Source organism: Amblyomma mixtum, chromosome 1, assembly GCF_055824585.1.
Source record: "Amblyomma mixtum isolate Tamu chromosome 1, ASM5582458v1, whole genome shotgun sequence".
NCBI classification, from domain to species: Eukaryota; Metazoa; Arthropoda; class Arachnida; order Ixodida; family Ixodidae; genus Amblyomma; species Amblyomma mixtum.
In genome coordinates, this window is record NC_143012.1 from 70,963,899 (window position 1) to 70,977,147 (window position 13,249).

The 13,249-nt window shown below is 49.6% G+C and overlaps 2 protein-coding genes and 1 long non-coding RNA gene across 3 annotated transcripts; 2 read left to right on the forward strand and 1 right to left on the reverse strand.

Moving 5' to 3' along the window:
- Window positions 1-714: 714 nt before the first annotated feature.
- On the reverse strand, window positions 715-12,581 carry LOC149366742 (uncharacterized). Its single transcript, XR_016284057.1, has 4 exons — window positions 12,448-12,581; window positions 3,061-3,208; window positions 2,139-2,233; window positions 715-1,749 (listed from the first exon to the last, which is right to left on the reverse strand). It is a non-coding gene; the product is annotated as an uncharacterized LOC149366742 (long non-coding RNA).
- Window positions 7,458-10,000, forward strand: LOC149366743 (uncharacterized). The gene is made up of 3 exons (XM_089568892.1): window positions 7,458-8,897; window positions 9,348-9,514; window positions 9,608-10,000. Exons 1-3 carry the CDS (start codon window positions 7,523-7,525, stop codon window positions 9,998-10,000), a joined length of 1,935 nt encoding a protein of 644 aa, XP_089425018.1. The 5' UTR covers window positions 7,458-7,522.
- On the forward strand, window positions 10,705-11,459 carry LOC149366744 (uncharacterized). The gene has a single exon (XM_089568983.1). It carries the CDS (start codon window positions 10,824-10,826, stop codon window positions 11,457-11,459), a length of 636 nt encoding a protein of 211 aa, XP_089425109.1. The 5' UTR covers window positions 10,705-10,823.
- Window positions 12,582-13,249: the final 668 nt, after the last annotated feature.

The window sequence follows — 13,249 nt, forward strand, 5'->3', positions numbered from 1 at the left end:
TTTATTAAACATGGTGCTCGGCTAGTTGGTTATTTGTACTTGGTAGGAAGACAGCGCAAGCACAACCACCACAGGGGAGGACAAGACATAAAAGAACGCAGAAAGAATGCGTTCTATTGTGTCGTGTCCTCCGCTGTGGTTGTCATTTTTTGCGCTCCGTTCCTTACTTGCTTTATGCTTGGGATCATGGAAATCTGCCAAAGTGTTTTTCACAAATAAACAAATGTCACTGATCTCTGAACCATGGCAGAGTACACTCCTAATGACAGCATTTCCAACATCCATTAATGCTCCGGTCTTAAATACCATGTATATTAGAGAAAAATTTTGAGGAAACTGATGGAGAAAAACTGCTGAAGGACTCATTCCCTGTCTACAAATATAGCCAAATGCTCAATCATAAGTTTGAGCCAAGCTGCTACGACTGAAAACAACAAAGTAATTAACACATTTGCTTCTGCACACTGCACCGCCTCAGGTATCATTTCACAGTACTATATGTTCGAGGGCTACCTTGTTCCATTTATAGCACCAACAAAGCACAGTGCTCTTTACAGCTGTTCTGAGGAAATGAAGAGACAATTTTCTTCATGCAGCCTTACAACAAACAGGCTCCCTCAGCAAAAATAGGCTGAGGGTGATAAACCAGGTTTGAATGTTAGAAAGAAAAAATAAAGCAAACCAAATAAAGAGACAAAACTTCTCCACTCAATCTAGCATAATGTGGCCTATGGTTCTGAAATTTAAGTGCGTAACGAAAGAAATAAGAATACAAACTATAAGGACACAACAAATTTTTTCAGCAGCGTGAGCAACGTAATACACAGGATTAAAAATAATCGCCAGGAGCATCAGAAATGTAATACACAGCATTAAAAATAATCACGAATCATTAATACCAAACAAAACTGAACCAGGGTACACAATCTTTCCTATCACCAAATACAACCAGAAGCACGTGCACTAGAAGCTTCTGTGGACATCAGGTCAAACAGTGGAGGTCAAGATTCATCCCAGGATATCCAGCCGCATACCAAGAAAAATATTACTACAGCTTTTCAGAGCTCATTTTATAAGAAATTTGCATGAAGAAGCGGAAGAAAAACTATTAGTTGAAATAACAAGACAAAGAGACTCGCCTAAACCGTGGCAGAACCACAATGAAATCCAAGTAACTAAACTGACGAGACTACAGTACAAAAAGCAAGACCTAGTATGATGCAGAAAAGGCACAGCCACACAACAAGCACTTCTTCTACAGCATTTTTTTTCTTGTGTGTGTGCAAAAGTACAACTTGTACTGCAGTGTGCTGGATCACAAGGTTTCCTCTGCAACTCATGCACAATGTGACACTTGGAATGTTCCACGATGGCCACTGTTCACGCTGCAGTGATGCAGTTGCGCTCTAGGCGTTAACGGGGCAGGGTCTGATGTGCCCCATTCCTTGCAGTACACAGTCTCACACATCTCACAATCACAATCTCAGATCACTGGATATGTCGTTTCAAGCTGTTCAGCCTGCAAATGTTGGCAGCTGGTTTTCACGGATCCTCTTCCTGGTAGTTGCGTACTCTTTGGCCTGCCAGTATTGGTTTCGATGCCAGCAAAAATGAAGCGGAGCAAAGAATTTGATTAGAATAAGAGAGGTGGTGCTGCCGGTTTCAATCTCCAGTCCAGGACGAATATTTCTTTCAACGAAGATTCTCGGAAAGCTGTGAAGCTTTCTGAAGGAGCCGTGTGGGTGCACTCTGGTGGATGTTAATGAGTAGTTAATCTCTATAGTCGGACACAACTTAAGTCGGCACTGAAGCTCTGCTCACATTCAGGGCCGCCACACAGAATTCCTCAACAAAAAAAAAAGGAGTCCGTTGTTAAAACTTTTCTTGTTACCTACAAGAAAGATTCAAAAGCTCTAAAATTCTGATAAAAGGCTCGTTTAATAAAGTAAAACACTGTGATTGGCTAGCGGGGTAATACAAAACGCCGCAGACCATGGTCCAGAGTTAATACCTGCTCTTTCGTTAGCTGTATCCTACTGTGAGTGAAATATATTTCACCTTCGGGGTTTCCCGTTAATATATATAGGACCATGCTCAACCAACAGTCAGGTCAAAGGATACACTGTTTTACAGGATACGAGCATCAATGGGTCTCCTATGGGTGGCAGCAGTTCCGTTGGGAGATTCAACTGGCAACTTGTACTCCTTGCCTTTTCAACATCAGATGTGGTACCTGCGAAATGAAACGGAGCTAGGCAACCCAAATCAAAAGAAAATTCCGAGGCCACAATCAGCATTGTTTTTACGCTTTGTGTATTTAACAATAATACCATGGATACCCACGGGGCATGTCAAAGGAAAAACAAATATTCCAAAAAAAGGGTGTCAAGGGTTTGTTCTGGCTGAGTGCAGGCTATTAAAAGCACTTAATTGTTAATCCTTGCATGAATCCATCCCAGCAGAGTGCGGTGGTTTCTTTGCACAGCAAGTAATGGTGATATGCTCTTTCAAATTTCCGGCGTGATCGGCTGGCTACGAGTACCACCGGCTGTATCACCTCCATCGGGCCCCAGTACAAACACCAGCGCATCAAGCACGGTATCACAGTTGCTCGGCATCTCTGCGCTTATGAATTAGTGCCATTTATACCTGCACTAGATCCCTGGCGAACGCGAACTCCGCGTCAATTGGGGCATTGCGCTAGCTTTGACGGGAATTAAAGACAGACGGGAACGCATATACTTCAAAACAGAAATAAATACTCACGCTCTCTGGATCAGAAATTAGCTGTGGAAAGCTCGATCACGACTGTGTCAGCAAGATTGTCACCGGAGAACACAGAAGTCCATTCAGTTTTCTGTGGCTATGGGCCAATGCACTCAGGTCTGCACACGATGAATTGTGCATTTATCCACTAATTGAATTAATCCACTAATCAACTAAGGTACTTTACCCTGCACCATACAAGTTAACTGCCTTAACTCTGGCTACCCTCGCAGCTTTGACCCCCACAAAATAATCTGTGACTGAGGCTAACAATTAGCAGAGCTTTGTTCCGACTGTTGCAGTGGTTGCACTGGAAACGCTGCTTGCTGGCGTGTTCATCCTGGTGGTCTCCAGGGGTAGCCCGAGTGCTGCCCATGGGCGAAGCCATCCTGCAGGCTTTCCTCGGGTGGCAAACCATGCTCAGGCTTACTTTTGACCACGCCTGCACCACGAGAGGCACAGTACATTCAATGAAATGCGGGACCACACAAGTCACAGCTCATTTAGTGGTGCGTCCAGAAACCTATGAATCTAAAAGGCAAGCAATGGGTTAATACTGAAAAAAAAAAAGAACTCCAATTTATACAGAATTTCTTTATAAATTTGCATGCAGTTGGCGGAATAATGTTTTAGCTTTTGAATAATTAATGAGAGCAATAGGCATATTCTCGAATGAACTTGAAAAACTAAAGCTACTGCAGCAAAGTGCACGCACGATTCCTTGCTTTAGGCCTGGGATCACGCAAATCTGCCCAAGTGTTTTTCATGAATAATAAAATGTCACTGCCCTCTGAAGCATGGCACAGTACACTCCTAATGACAGCATTTCCTACACCTGTTAATGCTCCGACCTTAATTATTGTGTATATTGGAGGGAAACCTTGAGGAAACTGATGGAGAAAAACTGCTGAAGGACTCATTCCCTTTCTACAAATATAGCCAAATGCTCTATCATAAGTTTGAGCCCAGCTGCTACGAGTGAAAATAACGAAGCAATTAACAGGTTTACTTCTGCATATTGCACCGCCTGAGGTATCATTTCACAGTACTATGTGTTTGAGGGCTACCTTGTTCCACTTATAGCATCAACAAAGCAAAGTGCTCTCTACAGTTGTTCTGAAGAAATGATGAGACAATTTTCTGCATCCAGCCTCATAGCAAACAGGCTCCCCGACCAAATATAGGCTCAGGTTGATACTACTAAAATGAAATAATGAATAAAATTTATATACACATATAAGCTTACTTCATGTCAATCCAATACGCGCCAAAGACCTTTAAACTGATGTCTGAATCTGAAGTCACACTGTTTCGGCCGCCTGCTACTGGCGAACTACGCGCTACGTCAGTGCCTATTTGGCCTCGTTTGAAAGCCCGCGCTTTTATTTTTACTTTCTTTTAAGCAACCGCGAGCAACACGCAACATGAAAAATTGTACAAAAATTATACGCAACGTGCGATTCCATTGCGATTTAAACCAAGTGACCAATGCGGTTGTTTTCGATCGGCTAAAATTAAGGCCCGCGCCTGCCACCTGAAGCGTGCTAACCCAAATGTCGTCGTGTAGTTCTCCGTGCCCACTGGTGCGAAAAAGTGGGAGAATCTGCTGGAGAATCTAGGCAGTGACCACTATATCCTGAAGACCACGATATCAGCCACCAACATCAAGCGCAAGCTCGGCACGGCCAAGATCACCACCTGGCCGGCTTTCCGCAAGGCTTGCGCGGACCTGGAAGGGGGGATTACTTCCACAGGTGATTGGTGTCAACAACTTAAAGACATCCAGAAGCGGTACACTCAGGAAGTGGATCGCACCGAGCAAACACCAGAGGTGGACCCTCGGCTCATCAGGCTATGGGAGGCACGTCGAGGACTCACCAAGCGCTGGAAGAAGCAGCGCTTTAACAGGAAGCTCAAGCTCAAGATCGCAGAAGTCACCACGATAGCGGAGGAGTACGCGACCCAACTGGCCAGGCAGAGCTGGCAGCAGTTCAGTAGCTCGCTGGACGGCACCCTCAGCACGGCCAAAACGTGGCGTATACTCAAGACCCTCCTCGACCCTACCCAAACCAGGGCCGAAAGCGGGAAAGCTATCCGCAGACTCATCGACACCTTCGAGGGTACGGAAGAGGAACTGCTAGATAAGGCCAAAGAGAAATGCTACGGCACGACCTTGCCTGCGGCATACGCAAGACCATACCGGGGGAAACCGAACACCCACTTAGACAGGCCGATCACCAGGGAAGAAGTGTTCGCTGCCATAAAGGCATGCAAGCGCAACACTGCGGCGGGAGCAGACAAGATCCAGAACGCACTCATACGCAACCTCTGCGACGAGGCGGTCGACCAACTGACCACATTCCTCAACGGGCACTGGGCCGCAGGAACGGTTCCTGAAGAGTGGAAGCATGCAGAGGTCGTAATGATCCCCAAACCGGGTAAGAAACTCCAGATCGAAAATCTCCGACCTATCTCACTCACCTCCTGCGTAGGCAACCTCTACGAGCGAGTCGTTACTCGGAGGCTCCAAAGCTACATGGAAGACGAAGACCTGTACCCCCCCCCCCCCCCAGTATGTTCGGCTTCCGAGCCCACCTATCCACCCAGGACATCCTCTTACAACTCAAAGAGGAAGTCCTCACCAACGTCCTGAGCGTAGGCGAGAATATGGTTATGGCCCTCGACATCAAAGGGGCCTTTGACAACGTTAGCCACACGGCTGTAATGGAAGGACTCGACAACCTCCACCGAGGCGAGAAGATTCACAGCTACGTGAAGGCCTTTCTCTCCAACTGCACTGCAACAGTTGGGCTCGGAGACCTTCGCAGCGCTAAATTTTCGACCCCCAACAAAGGCACACCTCAAGGGTCCGTCATCTCGTCACTACTTTTCAACGTGGCCATGATCGGCCTCGCGAGACAACTCGAGAAGATCGAAGGCATACAGCACGCAATATACGCTGACGACGTCACGGTCTGGGTTACCACTGGGTCGCTCGGTCAGAAAGAAGAACGACTGCAAGCAGCGGCTACCTGCGTGGAAGAATATGTCAGTTCACGAGGCCTCGCCTGCTCCACCGAAAAATCCGAACTCCTGCGAGTCCACAAAGGGAAACACAAGGAAGGGTCCCTCAATGGACAGCTAATTCCCGAACGAGACAAGATACGAGTCTTGGGAATGTGGCTGCAGAGCAATCAGCGATGCAGCCATACGCTCGGCCTTCTAAAGCAATCGACCACTCAGGTCGCCAGAATGATCACGCGCGTGTCGCAGAAGCGGAGCGGCATGCGAGAGGGGGATACCCTGCGCCTGGTTCAGAGCCTGGTGGTCAGTCGCGTGGGTTACGCCCTCCCGTACTTCAACCTCAACAAAGAAGAAGTGGACAGTGCAGATACCATACTCCGCAAAGCTTACAAGACAGCCCTGCATTTACCAATGAACACCTCCAACGAAAAACTACTGGCTCTTGGAATTCACAACACCTTCGAAGAGATCAAAGAAGCCCAACTGGTCACGCAGTTAGCTAGGCTCCAGCAGACTCCTACGGGGCGCTCGCTCCTTAGAAGACTGGGGCTAGGTGGAACTGCGGAATTCGAGAATCGTACTGCGAGCATACCGGACGCAATTCGCCAGACGCTAAAGGTTCGCCCCTTCCCCGAAACATGGACCCCAACTTGCATGCGGCCCGTAGGACAGCCCGGGCGAGGTATGTACAACAAAATCTAGCTACAAAATCCACAACGGTATACACGGAGGCGGCTCCGTATACAGGAAGCTTGCATAACAACACAGTGGCGGTAGTTATTGATTCGAACCTAAACGAATTAGCTAGCGCCTCAGTGAGGGATTGCACGGTAACCGAAGGGGAGGAGCTGGCCGTAGCTCTAGCGGTGGTAGCCGGTTATCGAAGCAACACGTCCCTTACCATCCTTACAGATTCGAGAGAAGCGTGCCGTAACTACATGAACGGCCGCATAGGTCGCGCCGCGCTCCGGCTCCTCCAGAGTGCGACCCTACCAAAAGTCACACATAGCATTTACTGGGTGCCAGGACACACCGACATAGCGGGGAACGAACGCGCCGACGAGGTAGCTCGAGGGTATACGAGCCGAGCTTCCTCCCAATCGGACGATCTACCCGACCGAGTCGGCCCTACGTACTCAGACATTCTCAACTACTATAAGGGGGTACGGATCCGCTATCCGCCGCCTCATCCTGATCTAAATCAACTAGAGGCAGTGTATTGGCGAAGATTGCAGACACGAACATTCCCAAACCTGCATATCCTTAGCAAGATTTACCCGACGCAATATCGGGACACTTGCCCGTGGTGTGGCAGCAAACCATCGTTGTTCCACATCACGTGGGAATACAGTAAGAACGACAGCTTTCGCAAAGAACCGAGTGCACTGAACAGTGGGAGAGCCGGCTCTCCAGCGGAGATCTGGGTTGCCAACAAGGTCTGATCCAGCACGCCCAACGAGCAGCGAAGCTCAGCGGAGCCCTGGAATAGGGGCACCGACCCTGTGAGAAGTGTTGGGGTCGCCACCTATGAACTTAATAGTGGCGCCCTCTAAGCTGAAGCGCAGCGAGGGGGTTTGAAAATAAATCACTTGTGTGTTTGGTCCTGGAGCGGAGTGGTCGTCTGGCTCTCTTCTTTCTCATGGCCTCCCGGCACGACACCACGGGAACGCCCACGCAACATGGTGTCAGAAGTGACAGCAGCGTGAAAAACCAGTCTTAAAAGCAGCTCGCAATGACCGCCAACGGTGAACAGGTGCTCCAGGAAAGCGCCCAGCAGGCCCAGTGGCTAGGCCTCACTCTGCAGCCGCCAGACGCGTTCGACTTCTGCAACCCTGCAAGTTGGTCTTCATGGAAGTCTCGCTTCGAGGACTATGCCGCTGTCTCCGGACTACGGAACGCTCCGCAAGACGTGCAAGTACGTACGCTTCTGTACTGTATGGGCCCGGAAGTTCGCTCGCTGCTAGACACATTTTCACTCGACGCTGCCGAGTTAGCCTCCTACGATGCAGTTGTCAAATGCTTCACGGAGCACTTCGTGCATCCCTGTACTGAGCTCTATGAGTCGTCTCGCTTTCACAAGCGCGTTCAACAACCTGGCGAGAGTGTCGACGCATTTTACGCCGAACTATTCAAGTTAGTCAAACGTTGCAACTACCCGTCACCGGCGGTGGAAGAACGCTTGGTCCGGGACAGGTTTGTCGTTGGATTGCTCGACACGCGTCTCTCCGATAAGCTTTGCTGCTCCCCGAAGCTAACTCTAAAACAAGCTTGGACGCAAGCTCGTCAGTCCGAGGACGCGGACAAGGAACGTTCACTCGCACAGGCCACCTCGCAAAGCATGGTCAATATTGATGCTGCGACTCAGAAGTTTTCGCGACGGCCGGTCGACGACAGAACGCGCTCAATGGACGTGAAGTCGGAACGCTATCGTGACATTCCGGTCTGTTTCTTCTGCGGCCGCGCATATCATGCACGCTCGGAGTGCCCTGCAAAGAGCTCTATCTGCAACAGCTGCGGTAAGAAAGGTCATTTTGCTGAAGTTTGCCGCTCCAGGAAGTCAAGGCAGGCCAAACTCAATGCTATCCAAATGCATGCTCTCGAGACACCAGCTAAAGCCAAGTATGTGGACATCACAGTCGACAACTACACAACTCAGTTCAAAGTAGACTCGGGTGCCGAGGTTTCCGCAGTTCCAAGTGACTTCCCCGGAGTCCCGGCGGAGCTCGCCAAGGTAGACGCTATTTTGACAGGGCCCGGTGGCCAACCTCTGCATGTACGGGGTTCGTATTTGGCACAGCCATCTTGGCAAGGGAAGACCAGCTCCCAACGTCTTTACGTCATTGAGGCACTTTCAGTACCTTTACTGGGTCTACCAGCCATCCAAGCTCTTCAAGTTGTGAAATTTTTGGGTACTGTCAACACTCCTCAGCCAACGCTTCATGCAGAACTGTTCCGTGGTCTCGGCACGCTCAGAGATGAGTACACCATTCGCTTGAAACAAGATGTTGTGCCGTTCTCACTCAGTGCACCTCGACGGATACCAATCCCGCTGCGTGAAGTTGTTCGCCAAAAACTGGAAAAACTCGAAAGCGACGGCGTCATTCGCCGTATTGATAAACCAACTCCGTGGTGCGCCGGACTGGTGGTAGCACCAAAAAAGGATGGAAAGTATCGTTTGTGTGTGGATCTGACTCGGCTAGACAAAGTGGTTCTCAGGGAAAGACACATTTTGCCTACTGTTGAACAAGTTCTTGGGCTCATCGGTGATGCAGCCGTTTTTTCGAAGCTCGATGCAACTGCAGGCTTCCACCAAGTCAAGTTGTCAGCAGACTCGCAAGAATTGACAACTTTCATCACACCTTTCGGTCGCTATTGTTTTTGCCGACTGCCCTTCGGCATCACTTCCGCCCCGGAGTATTTTCAAAAGTAAATGGCCAGAATCCTTGAAGGTCAGGAGGGTGTTGTCAACATGATTGACGATATTCTTGTTTTTGGACGTACCAAGCAGGAACACGATGCAAGACTTGAGCAAGTGTTGACTCGTCTTGCAACTGCAGGCGTCACCTTGAACAAAGACAAGTCTTGTTTTGGGGTCTCCGAGGTCTCCTTCCTAGGTGTCGTTGTCTCAGCACAAGGCATCAAGCCAGACCCAGGCAAGATCGATGCAGTGTATGCAATGCCACCTCCCACAGACGTTGCAGGTGTCAGACGTTTACTCGGGATGGTAAATCATCTTGCCAGGTTCTTGCCTCATATTTCGGAAATCACTGCTCCGATACGCACCCTTCTCAATAAGAATGCTAGTTGGACTTGGCAGCATGAACAGGAAGCTGCATTCAAAAAAGTCAAGGAACTTCTGACGTCCGAACGCTGCCTGGCCATGTACCACCCATCGTATGCCACAACAGTCTCTGCCGACGCCAGCTCTTTTGGACTCGGAGCAGTCCTGCTACAAGCACAACCGACTGGTGAGCGGAGGCCAGTAGCCTTTGCCTCAAGGGCAATGACGACTACAGAACAAAGGTACAGTCAAACAGAAAAAGAGGCCTTGGCTACAGCGTGGGCCATCCAGAAGTTCGACGAGTTCATCAGGGGCATCATCTTTACCGTAGAAACTGATCACCTTCCTCTCGTGTCATTGTTTGGCAAAATGGAACTTGACGTGCTTCCTCCGAGGGTGCAAAGACTAAGGCTTAAGACAATGCCTTAGCAGTTTCAGATCATGTACGTGCCCGGAAAACTGTTGGCTACAGCGGATGCATTGTCTCGCATCCCTCCCAAAGTGCATCCAGTAGACACAGTGGAACTTTTTGCTACCGAAGTCGTGGCTTCTGCTCCAGATGTGCTTCCTCTGAACATGCAGGATATCAGGTATGCCCAAAGTTGTGATGGAGAATGCACCACGCTCATCTCTTTCTGCCAGCACGGCTGGCCAAAGAAGTCAAAGATACCTCTTCACGTCTCAAAGTATGAATCAGTGAAGGATGAACTTTCTGTTTGTGATGGTCTTCTCCTCAAAGGCACTCGCCTCTTGATCCCCGCAGCAATGAGGCCAGCAGTCTTGACGCTTCTGCATGAAGGACATCAGGGCATCGGCCGCACCAAGGCCCTCGCTCGTGAATCTGTGTGGTGGCCTGGCATAACAGCGGAGATAACCTCCCTCGTGACCAGCTGTGAAAGGTGTGCCCTTACTCGAGTGAATTCAGCGGAACCACCCCTTCCTACAAATCTCCCTGGTCGTCCCTGGGAAGTTCTGGGCATGGACCTCTTTCACCACAATTCTCAAACCTTCTTGATGGTAGTGGACTACTACTCCCGGTTCCCAGAGGTGGTGACACTGAGAAGTACAACAGCTCCGGTGGTCACTGAGGCGCTCAAAAGCCTGTTCGCCCGTCATGGGATACCGCAACAGGTTGTCAGACAACGGTCCGCCATTTTCTTCACGTGAATTTACCGTATTCGCCGCATCTTATGGTTTCGACCACATCACCAGTAGCCCCCATTACCCACAGTCTAACGGAGAGGCAGAGCGAATGATCCGGACTGTGAAAGATACCTTCCGTAAGGCAAAAGATCCCTACTTGGTCCTTCTCAGCTATAGGGATACACCAGGTGTGAGTGGCTTCAGCCCGGCTCAGCTCCTAATGGGAAGGCAACTGAGAACTCGAGTCCCAAAGCCGGATGAAAAGCTTCGTCCACACTGGCCCGAAAGGGAGGAGGTAGCCCTCAGAGATGATTCATACAAGAAAAGGACTGCAAAGGACTTCAACCGACATCATCGCGTCAGGGATCTGCCATCACTTCAGTCTGGTGAGCAGGTCTGGGTTCGACCTGACCAGGTGCGTGCTACAGTTTTGAGCAAGGCACAGCGTCCAAGGTCCTTCGTCGTCGAAACGGAGCGAGGAACGATTCTGCAGCGGAATCGTCGACACCTTGTTCCCTTTGTGCTGAGGGCAGCAGATCCAGCACTTCTCCAGCCTCACCCCCTAACTCAAGAGGCCGCAGCACCTGATCCGCCGCCTGTTTCAGCGGGACCTTCACGTCCTGGTGATGGTGTTGTGTTTACCCGTAGCGGCCGCCGTGTAGTACCACCGCACCGCTTGAACTTGTCACTGAAGGGGGGAGATGTTGGGGTCGCCACCTATGAACTTAATAGTGCCGCCCTCTAGGCTGAAGCGCAGCGAGGGGGTTTGAAAATAAATCACTTGTGTGTTTGGCCCTGGAGCGGAGTGGTCGTCTGGCTCTCTTCTTTCTCACGGCCTCCCGGCAGCGTGTTCGCCAAATGCAGCCGGTACAGCCAGCGATGACAGCGCCGCCCACCGGCAGGTAGCAGCCACATTAAGGCTGGTTATAAATATTCATTCAGAACGATGGCGTGTAATCGCCGCTATGGCGCACTGGATTAGAGGCACGTCTTGCGTATGGAAGGTCGGCCGTTCGACTCCGCTCTGTGTACTGAAATTTTATTGTTTTTTTTACTTTCATTTTTTTTTTTCATTTTTCCCTTTTATGTCGCAAATCGTGATGCTTAGTGGCATATAATGCCGTTTAAGAGGATTTATTATCCCTTTTAGGTAAGCCGTTGCGACAATCTTCAGTCACCGTGATCAATTCATCGTGGTTTCAAGCCTTGTGGCTGTACAGGCTGCAGTTGGCGAATACGCCTCCCGGCACGACAGCACGGGAACGCACACGCAACAAGAAGAAGGAAGATGGACCTCTTCTTTCTCGTCTGCTACTAGCACCTTTCTAGAGCAATAAAAGTCTTTCCTACCTACCTAGGTCTCTGCGTTATTTCGGTCAGGAACGGAAAAAGAGTCGGGGTGGAAAGCGTGCTCGTTATGCTGTCCATGCTGCCAACACCGCGTTGCCACAGTACGTGATGGACAACAACAGCGAAGTACCGAGCCTTCGACGTCGCGCAACAACGTCGTGACCAAGAACGTTTCCGCGTGCACAGTGCCGACTCCAGCCGCATAACGATAAACACCGCTACCGTGACTGAAAGTGAACTGGCGAGACGCGCGCCCGGGAAAAGGTGACGCCATTTCAGTCATATCGCCATCTGACTTGCGCCAGGAACTCAAGACCGTTTAAACGCGGTGTCGATCTTACAAAAGGGTACATAAATCATCCTGAAAAATATTCGAAACTTACCTCTGACCGTTGAAAGCGCCATGTACCCGGTAGCGAACATGAAGGCAGCCCACAAAGAACACGACTACAGTGTTCCAACACTGTAAACACTACGAACAGCTTGCCAACGTGCGCCGTGTAAACATGGATACGGCCGCGGCTTGACCCGGCTGCGGCCAAGGCTACAACCATGGCTACAACAGGCTTTCTTAGATTTTCAATAATGATGATATTAAACATGTTTTCGGTTTCTATGTGGCTTGACGCTTGACGTTTTTTTCCGGCCCGTTTTTTTGCCTTCGTTAGTCTAGCCACCCTACCTTCGTTTTCGCAGCGCCGTTTCGGCGCAGTTACTAACAAAAATGCCTGTTTGGCGCAACATGTAGCAGCATTTTTCTTTTGGCGCAATTGGCGCAGCACTTCCATCACTGATTAAATACCTAAAACATGCACAACAGTTTTCAAGTTAAGACAGCTAAATCAAAGCAAACCAAATAAAAAGATAAAACTACTTCACACAAACTAGAATAATGTGGCCTGGTGTTCTGAAAATAAATGTGTAACGAAAGAAGTAATAATACAAATAATAACGACACGACAAAATCTGTCAGCAGCATCAGCAACGTAATACACATGGATCTTCTTTGGCTTTGATTGCAGCCCTTGTGCATACCTTGCGATTGCATTGCTATGCATTTACTGCTTTTGCCGCCGCGGTGGCTCAGTGGCTATGGTGCTCGGGTTCGATCCCGGCGGCCGCGGCGGATAGAATTTCTTTGGAGGAGAAATTATAGAGGCCCGTGTACTGTGCGATGTTAGTGCA

What these genes read in the sequence shown, in the direction of transcription:
- LOC149366743 (XM_089568892.1), top strand. Translation starts at nt 7,523, where the DNA reads ATGACCGCCAACGGTGAACAGGTGCTCCAGGAAAGCGCCCAGCAGGCC. An exon ending in AAGCGACGGCGTCATTCGCC is followed by an intron (nt 8,898 to 9,347) that starts GTATTGATAAAC and finishes TTGCAACTGCAG; the next exon opens with GCGTCACCTTGAACAAAGAC. An exon ending in TCAGACGTTTACTCGGGATG is followed by an intron (nt 9,515 to 9,607) that starts GTAAATCATCTT and finishes TGGACTTGGCAG; the next exon opens with CATGAACAGGAAGCTGCATT.
- LOC149366744 (XM_089568983.1), top strand. Translation starts at nt 10,824, where the DNA reads ATGATCCGGACTGTGAAAGATACCTTCCGTAAGGCAAAAGATCCCTAC.